The sequence below is a fragment of the Danio rerio genome, chromosome 15, assembly GCF_049306965.1.
Source record: "Danio rerio strain Tuebingen ecotype United States chromosome 15, GRCz12tu, whole genome shotgun sequence".
NCBI lineage: Eukaryota > Metazoa > Chordata > Actinopteri > Cypriniformes > Danionidae > Danio > Danio rerio.
Window position 1 is genome coordinate 13848719 of NC_133190.1, and position 13782 is coordinate 13862500.

At 36.6% G+C, this 13782-nt stretch overlaps 1 protein-coding gene across 3 annotated transcripts in view; it reads left to right on the forward strand.

Annotated features, from left to right (window-relative positions):
- prkd2 (protein kinase D2) overlaps positions 1–13782 on the forward strand; it is a 91215-nt gene that overhangs the window by 37456 nt on the left and 39977 nt on the right. For all 3 annotated transcript variants that reach the window (XR_012390649.1, XR_012390648.1, XM_021466325.3), the window contains one exon: positions 11507–11645. Coding sequence is in view for 1 of the 3 variants with exons in the window: in XM_021466325.3 (XP_021322000.1) it covers positions 11507–11645 (139 nt within the window). In the remaining 2 variants the exon portion in view is untranslated. The remainder of the gene's footprint in view (positions 1–11506; positions 11646–13782) is intronic.

Consider the following 13782-nt stretch of genomic DNA (forward strand, 5'->3'; position numbering starts at 1 on the left):
AATTAGTTTTTTAGCGCTTTACTCTCGTGTTTGTTTGTTTCTGAAAAGTCTGGATGTCAGAATCACTTCAATAATCATGCACACATTATTATCTTTAGCTCAAGAAGTTTGTTATTTCAAATATAGACACGCAATCACGAGCTCTATGGAGAAAGTGAAACCGCTGGCATTTTTAGATGGCCTCATAAAACAAAAACAGGACAAGGTAGATTTTTTGTTCTTCTTGGCCTTGTGGCTGTTCATCAAGATGACAACAAGGTTTGTTTGAGCTCAGTTCAACTATGGCTTGTTATTATATGAACATATTATTACTGTGTAATGTCTTGGCTGTGTTTTTCAAAATGCTTTCACTCAGATCTACCATTTTTGATGCTCATAAATGTTCATGAAAGTCATCTTGCTGCATGTATTAGGAGGTTTGATGAAGGTGCAGCTGGCGTGCAGTGAGGGGTTTGCATCTTTGATAATCTTTGCAAGTTTGTGTTCATTGAAAAAAAAGAATGATTAATAAATCCATATGAAACAGTCCTTTAAAAGTGATGTCACGTCTTCAGTTCCGGATTCAGGTACGCTTTGTACTACAAGCCCAACCAAACCGTGATCTAGCACACCTCTTCCAGCCAGGCCAGCCTACTAAACTGCACCTGGGAACGACTCCGAGTACTCACACTTGTCAAACAGAGAAATGGGGTCAAACATGTGTGACGCTCAATAATCCGGACGTGGAACCCAATTGCAAGTAAACAGTGTTTTAATGATGATCACACAAAAAGACATTGAGAAAATTGGTGAGTGGCTGGAAGTACACAGTCTTAGTAGAAGGAATAAACAGTAGCGATCTGGTTCGACAGCGCCGATAAAAAGTTCATGACACTCGTCAACAGAGTGGATCAAACAGTCATCATCGAAGAAACCGGATACATCAGAGAGTGCAACTAGGAATCAACCGAGCCACTCACCACCAGCGAGAATCAGCGAGAGGATCCTAATAAAAGACAAAGCACCGTGAGCCTACAACGAACTGACAAGGTGAGACAGGAATGCTGAACATTTATAGGCACAAAAATGCGCTACACCTGTAGCGCGCTGATTATCAGTCGAGAGGTGTTGCGCAATAGTTCCGGTAACAATGATCATGTGACCGCTCAGCTGATGACATGAAAACAAACACCCACTGACAGGCACGCGACTCCTACACAAACACAGAGAGAAAAGCACACATACTTAGAAACACATACCATATTAATGAACTGTCACACAACGCAGACACTTCAAATAAAGAGCAGATAGATCCACAACCGTGACAACATGCCTGGGCTCGGTTTGGATAGCCAAGTGTGGATACATCCTTAAAATCTCTCTGTCAGCAACTGTAGGGGTGCAGATACATCTGTACCAGCTTTGCTACTCGACTCCTTAGCGTATAATCATGTGGCCAGGATTGTTGGTTTGAATGTTGCTCTCCTGTCTGACCCCCGTAGAATGATAAACAAATCAGGGGGGAAAAATTGCACATTTAAGAAGGCGGAGTTCCAGAGAGAAGTTCCACAGATTGTGTAAACAGTACTGACCAATGGTAGCTCAAAGGTGTTTAGGAGACAAAACACCTTAAATATTTTCTTTTTGTGAGCTGTTTCGAGCCGCTAAATGGCTTTGTTTTTCTTCTTCATTTCAATTTCAATTCTGTTTTGGCTGGACTTTGCCATAAATTACATTATTTTAGTCTGCTCTTTACTTTTGTTTGAAGTATGCCGGGTCCTTTGGGTACAGATGTGCATCTTTTGAAAAAGTACCACTACAGTGACAGCTTTTGGCAAAAAAAAAAAAGGTAAAACTGCTCAAAATTGCTAGTCATTTACTGCTGGAAGATTCAACACTCTCTTTATCAACAATGTTATTATGAGTGCTGCGAAAAAATACTAAAACTATGGATGGATCCATCTACTCCAGTTGATTTTCTTGGAAACTGTACCTAGTAGACATTATTAAATCGTAATATACAACAGCCAAAATTAATGGCACAAGCAAGAAAACTGTACAATTTGGAAAAACTCAGCAAGATATGTTTCAATCCTAATTTTGTACCTATTGCACGATTACTGTTTTATTAATTTTGACTTGTGTTGGGTGGATCTTGGGCTTTGTTATATACAGTTCAAAATTTAAAGTCATTCATTAATTTTCCTTCGGTGTAGTCTCTATTTCAAAGGTCGCCTAAGTGGAATGAACTGCCGACTATTCTGGCATATGTTTTTTTTAATGCAGCGGATGCCCTTCCAGCTGCAACCCAGTACTGGGAAAAACTTATACACTCTCCCATTGAGACACTGCAGCCAATTCACCTAAAACTCATATCTTTGTACTGTGGGAGAAACCGGAACACCCGGGGGAAACCAACACACCAACATGTAGAGAACATGCAAATTCCACACAGAAATGCCAACTGGCCCAGCAGAGATTTGAACCAGCGACCTTCTTACTGTGAGGTACTACTGAGCCACCGTGCCGCCAAAATCTAAAGTGGTAAATTAAAAAAAAAAAGAAATGTGAGTCATTTTTTCTGAAATATGCATGAGGCATTCAGTGGCTAAGCTGTAGTCTCTCTGAGACTGTATAATAGATAACAGTGTAATGTTGTAGTTATATACAACAGTATATACAAATAGTATGTACAAATAGTAATAATGTATAACTGCAGCAGGCTCCATTAATTGCAGACAGACTTTGCACAGACTTTCCCCAGTTTAGCAAAAGCCTCAGGCTACTGTGGGAGCGTTTTCTGCTTGAGGCCGCCTGCTGCTGTCAAGTATGTTCAGAGGCTGGTTAGAAGTTGCGGTAGTCAGCCGGGTGTGGACTATAATGTTTGGCAGTGGCTCAAGCCTCTGGAAATAGACAAGATGGAGGGTTGTTGACTTTCTTGTGGAGGCTTCATGAGGGAGGGAGGGAGTGTTTCGGGTGGAAGGCAGAGACCAGAGCCCGACTCTTCCTTAGGATGAGGTGAAGGTTAGCCACATGCCCTCCCAAAGAAACACATGGGAATCCTTAGGCGGTTCTGGCAGCGGTGAAAAACAGGAACTGGGTGGAAAGGTGTTGTTTTGGTTCTGGAGTGTGCAGTGATTCTCTTTTTTCTTTCTCTTTCCTTTTGTCTCAGTTTGCCTCTTCCTGTCTTCTGCATCTGCAGGGAGTTTTGAAGCTCTCTGATCTCGGGTATCGGGTTTGTTTTCTTGCACGTCTTGCTTGTAGGCTGTAAATGATTGTCTGTGCTTGTATCGCGACATCAGCATGACCCCCCCCCCCCCCCCCCAGCCCCCAGCTAACAGTGCATTATTCATTAGCATGTCAATGAATGGAAATTCCTGTCAAAACTCCACCTTGCATGTGAGATCATTCTAGTTGAAGCCTTAACCAGATTTTACTTATTTACAGGATTGTACAGTACAGTATATTCATGAGTGCAGTTTTGAGTGTGTGAGTAAGGCTTAGGTCACATTAGATGAAAGATGTGAAGTTTTTGGTACACTAAAACGGTTGTAATATGATGTACCATTCAGTGGTGTCTTTTAAAATGGTGATGCCCAAACTTCTCATCACCACGGACCAGTCAACAATTAACAATTTTACCACAGCCCGGTGGGCAGGTGACCATCAATCATTTTCTCAGAAGATGACAAGCTGACAGAACATTGCTGCAACTCTAAAACAAGTTTTATTTAAAGAGAAAATTGAAAAGCATTGCAATGTTTGTCTGAGAGTCTACCTAAATGAGTATATTTCTTACTAAATATGAAGCTGATTGGTCAGTTCTTGTTCCGTGACTTGCGGTGCCCTTGCAGCATACTGAGATGTTTTGAACTGGTGTGCCAGGAGTAGGGTTGGGTATCGTTTGGGTTTTTTTCTATACCGGAGCTAAATCAATACTTTTAAAACGGTAACGGTGCCTGAACCGATACCTTTTAGCTACAAAATGAATTGATTTTATCACTATCATTATAATTGTACCATATAAATATATATTTATAATAAGTTTAAAGTAAACATCAATTCATATTTTATATATTTGAACTGCATTAATATATTTATTTTGATCATTTGTTTGTTAACATAAATGCAAGATTTGCATTATGCTATAAACATTACATTAGCTTACTACTAACCTGTGGAAAGGCTGTCATCAAAATCAAGGAGCACCTTTTTTCTGGGTTTGGGCTTGTGACTACTTTTTACATGGACATCAGTGATCTAATGATCCGTCTTAATCTGAATAAGACAATAATATGATTCAGGTGTTTACATGAGTTGCTTTTTGAATGTTACATTCATGATTCCCAGTTACATTTTATAGCACATAGATCCATCAAAGTCATTGCGTCACCAGCCTATAAATGTTTCCTCTGCAGTTTGTGTCTATGGTCCTTTAAGATATTAAAAATATCACTGTTAACGTGGTAGACTCTTGATCAGAGTAGTGTCTTAATCATATTAAAATCAGAGTATTGGTGTCCATATAAACATACTCAGATAATGTGTCAGATGATGTCACAAGCTGTCAGAGATGGTCCATTCCTCACCTTTAAGTTGATTCCATGAGCCCTCACATTTTATTTTAGTTTGACGTGTTTCTCTCTTGCATGCAACTTTTGTAACATCTGCTGCATGTTGGTGTGTCAGAATCCTTGCTTGTAAAATATAGCCATACTGTAGAATGCATAGTTTAAGCAAATGAATAGATGAATGCGACCATGCATTCATGTTGATCGCTCGCGGCATGCGCTGTACTGCACGCTTTGCCTTCTATAAGCTACAATAACAAACGCCTGACATCGCGGACATCCGTATCCCTTAAAGCTGTTTAGAATTAAACGTTTAGAGATGGTGTGACACAACGCTTACTCACGTGTGTCTTTAATGCACCCCTTTACGCTTCTTAAGTGCGTATGCACTGCTCAGAGCCGCGGCACGGAGCGCACATGACAGTTGATAGCCTCACACAACAGACATGCACATTCGCATGTTATTTAAAATGAAATATTCAGATGGCGCTCTGTGGCATGGCAGAAATATGAACAGTCATCAGTCATGGCTGGACGCTGTGGACAGCCGCTGACTTGCGGATTCTAAAATGCATGGCTCTGCGCGTCGCAGAGCGGCGCTTCCGGTGCACGACCTGCTGTACGTTCTTGTTGTAGCACCAAAATTAGCCACCAAAATTCATATGCTGATTTGATCCGGTGCATACTGGTTCCAAAGGTACCGATGCCATAGTGGCACCGAGTTTCGGTACCCAACCCTAGCCAGGAGTGCATCGCACCCAATCATACTTTACCTGCCAACATTTGTCTCCAAAATTCTGGTAAACAGGCCATCAAGAATTGGCAGAGAGGTTGTTGAGGGTTAGGCCATGTATGTTTTTCTGAACAACACAGTTGAGAACTGGAGTAGTAACTGTACAATGGACTGGGTTTTGGGCGGCTGCTGTGATCAGATACTATACCAAAGTTGGTGACATGGGGGTGTTACAGACTGTACCAAAAAGCTGAGGACCTGGGGCAGGGTGAAATTACGGAAGTTTTCCGAAAGAAATAACAAAATCGGAGTGTGGCAGGAGATGGGTCTGAAATACAGGAGACACAGGAGACTCCCGGGGAATAACGGGCAATATGAGCACACAAGCTTCACGCCTCCATTGGAAATAACAAACTTGTGTGTGGAAAACATTATATATACACCATATGAGAACAGTTGCTGTCATTTACGATCTCAAGCAGTTGATCTTCTTCTTGCACACACAGACATACTTGATTTACCTGATTTGTTGACAAATAGTTGATGATCCATTCCTTGGCAGTTTGTAGGTCCTTCACTGGAGTCCTTTTAGTAAAGAAACTTTTCAAAGATGTCTGTTTCTTACTCATTTTACTGCTTGTGGGTTACATTTTTACAAGATGTAATATAGAGAATATAGCCATTTTTCAAATTAAATTATTTTTTTCAAAATAATTGATTGTTCAGATGTGCGTTCAGATAAATAAAACAGAAACAATTAATTATTTATTGTGCATAATTGATCCGTGAACCGGTACCCTGGGTTTGGGAGCCAATGTTTTAAAGTACGCAATATGCAAAGCGAATTATATTTTCAAAGGGAACATCATTTACTCTTCATTGTTTATAAACTGGTAAAATTCAAAAGTTAGGGGGTTCAAACTACACTGGACCCCATTGACTTTCCTTGTAAAAGTGTAAAAGTTAAGCACACTCAACAGAGACTAAGTTTTTGCTAGTAAACAGAGAAAAAGGAGTCATTTTTAAGTGGAAGTTGAAGCATTGAAGGATCTGAAAATGATAACTGACTGATTTATCTCATGTTAAATACTATCAAGATGCATTCATTAATGAGGTCGACTATAGTGTTCAGGACCTTCATTCAAACTACACTAACTGCAGAACAAAAACTTCATTTTTTTTACCTCTAAGTCAAGAATGAAAGAAAACATCACTTTGAGCATATTATTGTTATTGTTCTTTTTTATATATATAAATATAACAATATTCAATAACTTCGTTATGTGGCTTTAAAGGAGCAAACTCCATTGCTTTGTAAAGCTCATTCTCTCTCAGGAATACCTTTAAATGTGTCATTAGTACAGTTTGTTTTGCAAAAATCATGCTAGCAATATTGTGTGTTCATTAAACCTGATTTGGTTAGCCAATGTATTTAGAATTAATTTACCAAATCAGGTTTGATAATGAACACAATTATTTCCAATTATTTGCATAAATTATTTGCATCATCTACATGCATCTGAACATTATAATCATTATATACTCCAGGTAAATCATTCATTTTCAGCGACAATAAAATAGGTCCCTAAATCGAGCCTTGTGGAACCCCTAAATGTAAGTTGATTTCACACTATCATACAATACACACACATTAAAAGATGTAATTTAAGTTAAATAAAAATTTAATAAAATTAGCTAAAAGAAACTGTGGTCCAGACTGAAGACAATATAAAGCAAAATAACATTACTGAAGCTCTCTCCACTGAACCTTTCCATAACTTTCAAAGGTCTGAGAATGTCCAAAGTTATCTAAGATAATTCCATGATCCACAGTGGAAAATCCCATTGACATTCTTCAGTGCCATTCGTGCAGCAACAAAGACACAAGATGAGGGGCCTTCAGAGAGAGTCAGGTTCGGTATGCTGTTGTTGTGATGGCTTCCAGCTCACTGAGTTGTATGACATGTGTTGAATGGCGGATTATAAAGAATTCAGGAGATCTGCTCCACTGATAAACCCTATGCATTTGCCTGGCATGATCAACCCGACGTCCAACACTCCCTCTGACCCGCAATGCGGGGTGAATATATTGTTTTTCCTTCCCTTCTTATATGTAACACTGCACCTTTGTCATGTCATTGACTGTACCCGGTGTTGTCATTTCAAACTTGGTCCATGTTGGCTTGTTCGGCTAGCTAATCTTCTCATGCCAGGTTATTGCTTTCTGCCAAGTGGGATTTTTCTCTACATTGATTGGCATACGATGGCTGTAATGCAGAAGTACTCAGGTATCACAGTTGACTGGCTTTCAGGCTTATATCTCAGCACGGACACAGCTGTCAGCTCGAAATGAAAGGCAACCAACCGAATCCTCCACGCCAGCTCTCATGCTAATTAGCACAAAATGGGCTCCGTGCCACACCGTGCAGGAATCCCCCTGCAAGATCTTCATCAAAGAACTGCGTCCTCTGTGTCTTTTGCTTCTCCACATGCCTGTGGATTAAAAGGCTTTGGATGGAAATTGTTTTTGTTGGTTTAACATCGCCATACGGTTTCAAAAATGCTCCAGGCCATAACTGAAAATCTTAAAGAGACAGTTCACCCAGTAACGAAAATTCTGTCACTGTTATTATTATTTTTAGATCATTGTTATTCTGTCATTGCTTTTTAAGCTGTTTTTGTAGCTGAACGTTGTAGATATTTTAAACAATGTTGGTACCTTGTACACCTTCTTATACTTTTAGAATTATTCAATGCATTCTAATGGCAATTCGTAACTTTTTGATTTAATGGCTAAATTGTAATTATTTGTATGATCTTATTTGTACAAAAGATTAGCTCATCCTTAATAAAGGTTAGGGGTGGTGTTTAAGTGTACGCCGCCTTTTAAAAATGATAGTCTTTAAGATAAAAGAAATCTTATGAATTTGTATGAATTAGATGATTTTCTGACAATATGTAACTTTGCTTTCATATGAGATTGACTATCCAATGATATGTACAGTGGCTGAGAGAGCTTAATGTGCTGCAATTTAAGAAAACACATCCAATTCCAAAAATGCCAGCAAATTAAGAAGAGATCTTCTTCATCTGTTTGACAGCACACATAATGCAAAACCTCACAACGAATATGCATACGCATAAAAAAATGTGCTGCATTTTCTCACAACACAAAAAAAAAAAATAAATAAAAATACGGAACACAAAAGAATGTTTTAAGGGAACCCAAAAACATGACGGACACCACTGTGCTGTCACTATTGGTGAGTGAGGTTGTAGATTGTCTTTGAAAGGTGAGTTTTTTTGTTTGATGATTTTAACATGCTGATTCCCTTGTCTTTTATATTTTTATAAGCCTAAATAACCATAAACTAAATAGCCGAGGCTGTCATGTTTTAGGGCACTCTTCAAACTTTTTTATTGTATTCTGTGCTATTTGAAAGTGAGAAATTGCAGCGCGTTAAAAAAACAAAAAATTGGTTGTGAAAAAACGCAGGGGGTTTCTAAAAATGTTTTTGCATTGTGAGGATTTGCAGCATGTGTGCTGTCAAACCGATGAAGATCTCTTCTCATTTTGCTGCTGTTTTTTGTAATTGCATGTGTTATCTTAAATTGCAGCAAGTTAAGCTCTCTTGGCCACTGTAGATATAATTAAATAGTTAATAGTCTTTGAGGAAATGAAAACACTGTATCTTCAAGAAGCATAATTCATCAAACATTAATCATAACAGCCACGTTTCATTTTATTTTATTTTTCATTTTAAATGAAAAGAAATTTAATACAATATAAATAATACATGATTTCATATTTTTGTTTTTCAGCTAAATATTTTCAGTACTCATAACTTGCCTTTATTTAGTAAATACATTCCATTAAGTATGTCATTATAACTTTACAGTTCTTGGTATTATAACTGTAATCTGCATTGTATAATTTATTATACGAGACATTTATTATTTAATGAACATTGTGAAGTTGCAAGAAACTGCAATTTTTCTATGATCATTCTTCTTACCTATGTTCAGATCTATACGGACTGGTAAAAATATATTTCTGCAGTTTATGAATAGCAATATCTGTCTCAGTTTCTTCTTATTACTAATGTATAACAATATAATTGCATTAGAAGTTTATAGACATTCCTAACAAATATTTTCACATTTAACAGATTTGATGTATTCATTAATATATGTATATATCTATCTATCCATCCATCCATCCGTCCATTCGTCTGTCCATTAATTGTCCGTCCATCCATCCATCCATCCATCCATCCATCCATCCATCCATCCATCCATCCATCCATCCATCCATCCATCCATCCATCCATCCATCCATCCATCCATCCATCCATCCATCCATCTTTCAATCTATCTTTTACATAGAAAGGGGTCTCTTATTACAATATGTATTATGCAAAGCCTTTTAAACTTTCTTTAAAATGTAAAAAGCAATAGGTTGAAATGCATAATCTTGGAGAGCAACAAAGCTTGTAAAAGACAATTTTCCTTATTTAAAATAATCAAAACTTAAATCAACATCACCTTCATTATCCTACATGCAGAAAAAAGTTCATTCTTTATTCATTTATTTTTGATTTATACAATGTAGTTGTCACCGACTCGGTCCCAGTCATTCCCCTTTGCTGGCCTGCAGAGGCCACTATCTCCGGACTTTTAGCATTACATCATCCTTTTACACTGATCCAGCACACCTGATCTTCATCCCGCTAATGACCCATGTACCCTTTATAAGCAGTTCTCACACACACAGTCTTTGCGAAGTCTTGTTTAGCCCCGGCCAGCATTACTGAGCGTTCTTTCCTGCCTGATCTCCTGTGAACAACTTCAGCCCGTTTCCTGACTCTGCTCTGCCTTCTGCTTGCCCACGACTTAAAGCCTGTTACACGGACTCTGATACTCGCTGCCTGCTCTCGACCCAAGCCTGTTACACGGACTCTGAATCACGCCGCCTGCCTCCGACCCATGCCTGGTACATCACTCTGTGTCTGTCAGCTGCCAGCCCTAAAACCTTCATTGCTGTTAATGTTGCATGTTCGCACATTCGTGCGTGTTGTTTGTGAAGTAAAGTGTGACTTAATAAATACTGCAAAATGGATCCCTCCGTGTCAGTCTCCCCGTTACAGTAGTACTAAAACAAAACATATACCTGACTTTTTCTTATTTACATTCATCACATTTTTTCTTTTGTTTTTCTGCAGTATTTTAATAAATAATTGAAGATTTAAATGCAACACGTCTAAAAGCCATTTGATATGTTCTTCTAAAATTACCGTTTTTCACCAATACTTTTGTGTTGGCTCAGTAATATAACATTTATAGCAATGGATAAGTTCTTTTCGTTGCCTTTCAAGTGGTACTGAACATAAACATAGTAGGCTGAGAAAAATTCTCATTTTAGGAGAATATTTCAGACAGCATTTAGAGGTTTTTGCATCTAAACTCATCCATTGCTTTTTTTTTACATACACTAAAAAAAATTATTTAAAGATGATTCCTTAAATTTACAATTTTTTTTTTTAAAAGTGGTTGTAAACTATTAATTTGAGCTGAGTTTAAACCAACAGAGTACGTTTTAATTTAAGTTTTAAATTCAACCCACATAAATTGTTTGCAACAATTTTGCAAAAAAAATATTTTTTTTTCAGTGTGGGATGTGGTTTTGATTACATCTCACGCTAATATTTGCTTAGAATTTACATTTTATTTTTTTTAGTTTAAAAAGTTCATTTCAATAAAAATTCCTCAGTACAAGCTCCTAAAGCAACACAAGCAGCATATAAAACCTCTAAATCCACCCAGAAGCCTTACTATAGCTCTCAGCACAGCAGAGCTCTAAAAATTAAAAGTGCTTCAGTGCAACAACAGGAAATCTTCAAAATGCAGCTGGCAGAAGCAAAAGAACGTGCAGCACTTGCACAAAATATGAGAGGAGTTCCCTGGTGGCTTCACCTGCAGAACGCCACAATCAAACGACCCTTCATTATCATGATCATCGCCATTCCCAGCAACTCCATGTTCATCCATGTGCCAAACAAACTGATAGAGAAGGATATTGTGGTTGTGATGAGTTGCTGTAGTGTGGAGAAGGCTGTTGATAACAGGAAAAGAGAAATATTACATTAGCGAAGTGCGGTGGATAAGCATAGAAGTGCTGTGAATGAAGCTAATCAATCTATCTCTCATTCTTTGTTTTGTCCAGTTTCCTGAATGCGGCTTTTATGGGATCTATGACAAGATCCTCCTGTTCAAGCACGACACCAGTAGCAATAACATCCTGCAGCTGGTCAAGGCAGTGTCCGACATCCAGGAGGGAGATCTGGTGGAGGTCGTCCTATCCGGTGAGCTCATTGAAAGTCCTGCAAATGCAACAAAGACTGTAAAATGAAGGATAAGGACAATAAATCAGTTTGATTGATTTATATTGACGTGCTGAAATAACAAATAAATAAGTAATAAAAATACATATATTTACATAATTTAAATGACATATATAAATATAACAAATATTTAGATATTAATACAAAACATTTAAATATTTTTTGAAAATGTACAATTTGGGTCTAAATAAAGAAATTTTGGTTTAAATATGAACAATTGATGGTTTAAAAATGCAATTAAAAAAACAACAACCAGTTGTGTTAATGATTATTGTATTAAAAGCACATGTAAATTTTAATAACAACAGCAATAATAAAAATTATAATAATATAATAATCATCATCAGTAGTAGTGGTTGTTGTAGTAGTAGTAGTAGTTGCAGTTGCAGTAGTAGAAGTAGTAGTAATGACAACATAATTTTTAATAATGCAGTGTCAACTAAAACTATATATTTTATTAATAAAGCTGAAATTAAATGTTCATTTCAGATGACAAAAATTAAGTTTACACATTTTTTAAATGTATTACAGAAATAAATTAATATTAATAATAATTAAAAATACATATACTGTTGGCGATGCGGTGGCACAGTAGGAAGTGCTGTCACCACACATCAAGAAGGTTGCTGGTTTGAGCTTCGGCTGGTTCAGTTTGGCATTTCTGTGTGGAGTTTGCATGTTCTCAGTGTGTTCGCGTGGGTTTCCTCCAGGTGCTCCCATTTTCCCCACAGTCCAAAGACATGCCGTTTAGGTAAATTGGGTAAAGGCTAAAATTTTCCGTAGTGTATGGTGAATGATGTTTCTCAGAGATGGGTTGGAGCCGGAAGGGCATTTGCTGCATAAAACATGTGCTGGATAAGTTGGCGGTTCATTTTGCTGTGACAACCCCAGATTAATAAAGGGACAAAGCCAAAAAGAAAATTAATAAATGAATGAATATATGCCGAAAAGAAGATTTCGTCAACACATTTCTAAACATAATAGTTTTAATAACTCATTTCTAGTAACTGATTTTTTTTCTTTGCCCTGATGACAGTAAATAATATTTCACTAGATATGTTTCAAGACACTTCTAAACAGCATAAAGTGATATTTAAAAGCTTAATTAGGTTAGTTAGGTTAACTAGGCAAGTTAGGATAATTAGGCAAGTTATTGTATAATGATGGTTTGTTCTGTAGACTATTGGAAAATGGGGCTAACAATTTTGACCCTAAAATGGTTTTTAAAAAATTTAAAAACTGCTTATGTTCTAGCCAAAATAGAACAAATAAGACTTTCTCCAGAAGAAAAAAAAAAGTATTATCAGACATACTGGGAAAATTTCTTTACCCTGTTCAACATAATTTGGGAAATATTAAAAAAAAAAATAAATAAATAAATAAATTTGGTAACACTTTATAATAACTACACACTATGAATCATTTACTAAGCATTAGCATTTAGTGAATTCATTATTTGTTAAGCATTAACTCTACATTAATAAACGTTAGTAAGCAGTTTATAACTGCAGCTACAAATGCTCTATTCTTGACTTATAAGCACCTATATAATGTGCTTAATAATCGTATTTTCATACTTAGTTGATGATTTATTTTTCATTACTAAATTAAGTATCGCATTATTTACAATCTTGTTGTATTTAAGAGTAGTTGAGGGTTTTTAGGATAATTCAGAATGAGTTAGTAAATGATTAATAAACTATTAAAATCAACATTTATATATCTTATTATTCAGGCATATACTAATAGTTAACTAATATGTTAATAAATGCTTTATCAACTCAACTTCATGCAGTTTTGTGACCTAATCTAAAGTGAGGACTATTCATGCTTTATAAATCCCTTAAAATGACAATTAAAGGCTCAGAATTAAATGAACAATAATCTTTGCAATCTTTTCTAAAATGTAAAATTACTGTAAAGTTTAAATATTGCCAAATAACAGGAGTGTCAAAATATGACATAAAACTGGATAAAACAACAACAATATAATAATCTAACAGTATGATAAGATGCAATGTTTATAATCTACAGTTATTTTATTTTAGATAAGGTTGCAAAGATTTAATTTTCATTTGAAGTACAGTTTCATTTGTAT